We start from the raw sequence: 5,683 nt of genomic DNA on the forward strand, positions 1-5,683 counted from the left end.
ATCTTCCTGATTGTCCTGGGAATGAGTTGGATTGGTGAAAATGCGTAGGCAAGGTTGAATCGCCATGGGAATCCCAGGGAGTCTATCCCTAAAGAATCCTTTTCTCTTTTCAAGGAGAAACAATTTGCTACTTTATTGCTGTTCACTGTGGTGAACAGGTCCACTTCTGGGGAACCCCATCTCAGAGTGGGTGATGAGAAGATTTGGTGGTTCAGCTCCCATTCTGTTGGATCTAGTTGTCTGCCACGTAGAACATCCGCCAGAACATTAACTGCCCCCTTAATGTGAAAGGCTGAAAGGGATAGCAGATGAGTTTCTGCCCAAGATAGTAGGTCCTGAGCCACCCTCAGAGGTTTTGATCGCATGCCTCCTTGGTGGTTGATGTACGCCACCGTCGTGACATTGTCCGACAGTACCTGGATGTGTCTGCTTGTCGTTTATTTCTGGAAAGCGAGTAGGGATTCTCGTACGGCTGTGAGCTCCCTTAAGTTGGAGGAAACTTCCGGCCCCGTATAGTGCCAGGCTCCCTGTCTTACCTTGTGGTCTATGTGGGCGCCCCAACCAAGGGTGCTTGCGTCTGTGGCGACTCTGACCTGGATAGGCGGAAGCCAGAGCCTTCCGTTTGTCAGCGAGTCCTTTTTTAGCCACCAAGTTAAGGACTTTCGGATGACAAAAGGGACGAGATTTCCTCCCCCAGCGAGGTTGTCTTTCCATCCCAATGGCTTAAGAGATGGCATTGTAGTGCTCTCATGTGAAGTTGGCCCCATTGAACCGCTGGGATGGAAGCCAACATGTGGCCTAGGAGGACCATTATGTTCCTTCTTGTCGCCCTGGTTACAGTGATCAGCCGTTTTGTCGCGTTGGTCAGTGAACCTATAGTGTAACCCAGAAATACCACCCTCTGGGATTGATTTTGCAGCCTAGCGATGTAAGGAAAATTTTGGTCATTTGAAGGTTTGCCAAATATTTCTACTTTTGTTTGACCATAGATTAGAAAGTCATTCATATATGGTGCGATCTGGACACCTTTCAATCTGAGCTCCTGCATGACTTCCGCCATGATTTTTATGAATATGCGAGGAGCTGACGAGATCCCAAAAGGGAGAGCCTGGTACTGGAAGAAACGGATTTGCCTTTTCGCTCGGATAGCAAACCTCAGAAATTTCTGATGGCTGGGATGGACCGGGACATGAAGGTAAGTGTCCTTCAGGTAGAGGGTTACTAAAAGGCCACCTCTGTAAATAAGGATCTCACTGAGAAGATTGTTTTCATCTTGAATTTCCTGTATTGGATCGATCAGTCGAGGCCCTTCAAGTTTAGGATTAGGCGATGTTTGCCTAAGGGTTTTGCCCTGAGGAAAACTTGGAAGTAGAAACCAGACACTTGCTGAGAAGGATGTAATTCTATCATCACCCTTTATTTTAGTAGATCCGTGACAGCTACCTCCATGACTTTCCTTAGGTGTAGTGAAACTGGGAGAGTTGTGATGAGGAAGCTGGTTGGTGGCTTTGTCATGAATTCTATCCTGTACTCCTCCTTGATTATCTGCAGGCTGAAAGTGTTTGCACAGAAACGTTGCCATTGATGGAAAAAGTGCCGTAATCTTCCTCCCACTGGTAGGGTGGGGTCATTGGAGTCTATTACTGTTGGGCCCAGAGTTGGGGAAGAGGACTTCGACTTCCCTATGTTTTTGGTAAAGACCCATCTTCGTTGGGGATTGGCCTTTTCCTCTTTTGATTGAGTTTCTCTTCTAGGGCGGCAAAAAAATGTTGTCTTCTCTTTTCTTTTGGATAGGAATCCTTTGGATTTGTAAGCTGACCTTGTCAACACTTTGTTGAGCTCCAGACCGAACAGTAAGCTAAGTAAGTAGGGGAATGTTACAGAACTTATTCTTCGATTGATGCGTAGCCCCAATCCCAGGTCTTGAGCCAGAGAGCTCTTCTGGCCTCTTAGGCCTGTGGTGCGAGCTGAAAACCTAACAGCTTCCGCAAAGGCGTCAGCCATATATGCCACTCCCTTTTCTATCAAGGGCAGGGAATCCAGCGCTTCCTCTGTGCCAGGGACTTTTTCCAGATGACCACGGAGGTGTTCGTGCCAGAATGGCACATTCCTGGCTACACAGGTATTGGCCACGTTAGGCTGAAATCATGCCGCCCCTGCCTAGTAAGCCCTCTTTAGCATCACGTCTATTTTCTTATCCAATGGATCCTTCAAGAGACCCATATCCTCGAAGGATAAATCTGATTAGAAACCCTGGCCAAAGATGCGTCAAATTTTGGGCATTTGGCCGGGACACCTTCTATTTCTTCCAAATCTTTTTAGGGCTTAAGGAAAAAACTGTTTTCCGGGCATTCCTATTCTTTGTTAATGATTCTTTTAAGAGACTGGTGGATTGGAAAGGACCCGTTTTTGGTCTCCTGCAGACCTTATATAACCAGTCACGAACGGAATCGGTGGTCTGAACTTCCTGTATAGTCTCTGTTATGTAGATAGCCTTAAGGAGTTCCTCGGTTTCTTCTGCTAGAAACAGGTGTTTAGGTATCTTTTGGGGCTCTGCTCATTCTAGTTCGCCATTGGAATCAGAGCTATCTTGAAAGAATAACTCCCCTTCCTCTTGAGAGTCGGAGGAGGTCAACTGCGGCTGAGGGACAGCTGGAGATTTTCGAGTCTACTCTCGATGTGCAGTCCTCGGGTTAGAGGATGATGTTGATGGTTGATCCGCACTCTTGATTTCGCTAATGAATGCCTGAAGGGATTTTAGAGTGGATGTTACTTCCTTCTTGAAATCTAGAAGTCTTTTGCCAATGGCTTAGTTTCCTCGTTGATAACCTTTTTTTGCATCTATGGCATAACAGCTTGTCGGTATCCGGGAGAATCTTTACGCCGCAAGTACAGCAGTATTTCTTCTTTTTTGTTTTGTCTGCCGCTGCAGCTTCCTGGGTTTTGGGCGGAGAGAAAGAATCCTCTCCTCTGTCTGTTTTGTTCTATCAGACCTATGTCACGCATTGAAGCCCCCCCCCCCCCCCAGAGCAGCTGCCCACATAAGGCAGTACCCCATTCACATCCTTCCCTTACCATTAAAAGGCTGGGGCCTGGTTCTGCAGCCTCTGATGGGGGGGCTAGGTCCTTGGTCATTAGGAGGGGGGGGGGGGGGGGAGGAGCATGCCAAGCTCTCCGGAAAAACACCGCCGCCATCTTGCAGACGGCCTTTATTTATATAGGAGAATAGAAGAGGGAATTAGAGAGGGAGGGGCGGGACCCAATCCGCCCCTCACTCAACCGCCGGCAAATCACTGCAAGGGAAGCTTCCTCAGTGCTGGCCGCAGCTTTTTTCCCTTATTAAAGATGGGCGCCGGACAACTTCCAGTAGCGGCGCCTTCATGAAAACGTCACTTCCACCCCAAACCGATCGGAAGGCAACATGCTGGTATGCCCCCAGCTCCCTGGAGTCCCTCGTGCGAGCCCGAGCAGATAGGGTGGCGGGCAGCCTAACACAGGAACCTCGGGCTAGCTGGTGAGTGACCTCCCACACTTGACCTGAAGCAGGGGTGAGTGGAAAAAACGTGGAGGGGCAGCCAAGCACCCCCTTCCTCTGCCACTACTCCTGGTGCAGGAATAGCAAGGAGGAAATCAATAGAAGGGAGGGGGAACCCTGTGGAAACCACAGAGGTCTCCCCTGGGTATCCTCCATCCCTCCCCCAAAAGGTGCCTGGAACTGGCTGCCTCATCAGTTGGATACAGGCAGAGGGAGGAGATGTCCAGGGATGCCTGCCTTGGACAAGGTAAAAAAATAACAAACTGGGGATAATTGTCATCTTCAGTGCTCATGCTTGCAGGACAAGAAACACAAGAACTGAGGGGCAGCTGGTGGGTGCGGCCTTTTTAAACCTATCCGTGCTTGTGTTTCCTGCAGGAGGAGGAGTCTATCTCTCATGTGACCGCTCTGGAGGATGACCAGGGAAATTAGATTTTTTTACTTTTTTTTTTTTTTTATTGGATGTGTTTTATAGCAGAAAGTAAAAAATAATGTTTTTTAGTTTCATAATTGTCGGTCTTTTTTGTTTATAGCGCAAAAAAAATAAAAACCGCAGAGGCGATCAAATACCACCAAAAGAAAGCTCTATTTGTGGGGAAACAGACACCAATTTTATTTGGGTACAGCATCCCACGACCGCGCAATTGTCAGTTAAAATAACGCAGTGCGGTATCGCAAAAAAAAAAAAATCACAGAAGCATCAAAAACACATCAAAAAAGCATGTTGAAATGGTAGGTGCTGTAATGTGTGTTAAATTCGAAGCAAGTGTAAATGAGCCCTCAAGCTGCAATACATTTAATTTTTTGTTGGGTTTAGATACTCTATAATGAAATGAGGGGAAAGAGGAAACTCCTTACGGTCCTTTCACTCGGGCTTTCAACCCGGCGGACTCAGTTTTGCTCAGCGGGGATTGATCCCCCGATCACCGCTGAGCAGGCGGATGACAGGTCCGTCTCCGCTTACTTTTCAGAGACAGACCTATCAGATCCCAGCTCTCCTCTATGGGAGATCGGATTATAATGGACCGCCTGTCTGTTTTCATATCTGATCCTATTCCATCCGATCCTCCCCGATCCGATCCTCCAGACGGATGAAAAATAGGACTTACATCTGTCCGGATTTCACGGACAGGATCAAATGCGATAGCAGCAGGTGTCAGCGGACATGTCATCGCTGACATCCGCTGCTCCATAGAGGTACATGGAGCATCCAATCAGGTCCGCCTGAAAAACTGACAGGAGGATCTGATCGAAAAGCCTGTGTGAAAGGGGCCTTAATCTGTTTAATGTTTATCACTCACCTGAGCCAATCTCTGGAAACATGTCATTTGCTTCGATTTTTACAGATGGTACTTCATCCTCTTTTTCCTCCTCTTCCTCTTCTTCCTCCTCATCAATATCTCTTGTCATCTCTCTGGTGTCTCTAGGGTCTGTGAATAAAGATGAGACTTGTGACGGGAGTCACTTTGGTTGGGGAGGCCCTTAAACCCCAGCTTACCTTAGAGAGGTTGGGAAATCCCTCTCTCAGCTCACTAGGCCCCTCTTATGTGTAAGTCACCCAGTGTCTATTAGGGGCACAGGGTGACCAAGGAAATGGACAGATACTTAATGGACACTGAGAATATGGTTTGGATTACTTCAAATGGGACAGTAATATTTATCAACCATATCTCTGAAGAAATATATGAAGACTATTCCTAGTCTGTTTGATTCTAAACATGTTCATTGAAAGAGCTGATCACATTGGCCTCTGTTCCATGTTCTTCAATGTCAGAGATGGACAGTCTGTTACTGGTGGTCTCTTCCTATTGTCTGTGTATTAAGGTGTGATGTGTTTTTTGTTAAGCCTGTCTGTCCCATTGTTAATTGTTAATGAACTCACATGTTGTTTCTGTTCAGATGGCTAGATAATTAGTCCAGGTTAATTCTATTTCTGTACACAATTTCATCTGCATATGATAATGTAATCAGGCACCTGACCTGGTGGGGTAATCTGATCAGGAGGGGGGATGTCCATCCTGTATATATTTGGTGTGAGTTGTTCAATAAAGGTTCCAGTTCTCTACAAGCTAAGTTCCGTCTAGTTTTGTATGGGGGCGGCTAGAATATCTGATACCTATGTTCAAGACTGGAGGAAGCCGTATACTG

General features: G+C 46.9%; 1 protein-coding gene across 1 annotated transcript in view; it reads right to left on the reverse strand.

The window, feature by feature from the left end:
* Window positions 1-4,964, reverse strand: part of LOC309564358 (uncharacterized protein) — a 48,315-nt gene extending 43,351 nt beyond the window's left edge. The window contains exon 1 of the mRNA XM_082268985.1: window positions 4,837-4,964. Within this exon, the coding sequence (XP_082125111.1) occupies window positions 4,837-4,945 (109 nt within the window). The 5' untranslated portion in view covers window positions 4,946-4,964. The remainder of the gene's footprint in view (window positions 1-4,836) is intronic.
* Between the last annotated feature and the right edge of the window lie 719 nt (window positions 4,965-5,683).

This window comes from Pelophylax lessonae, assembly GCF_965119305.1.
Source record: "Pelophylax lessonae genome assembly, chromosome: 9".
NCBI classification, from domain to species: Eukaryota; Metazoa; Chordata; class Amphibia; order Anura; family Ranidae; genus Pelophylax; species Pelophylax lessonae.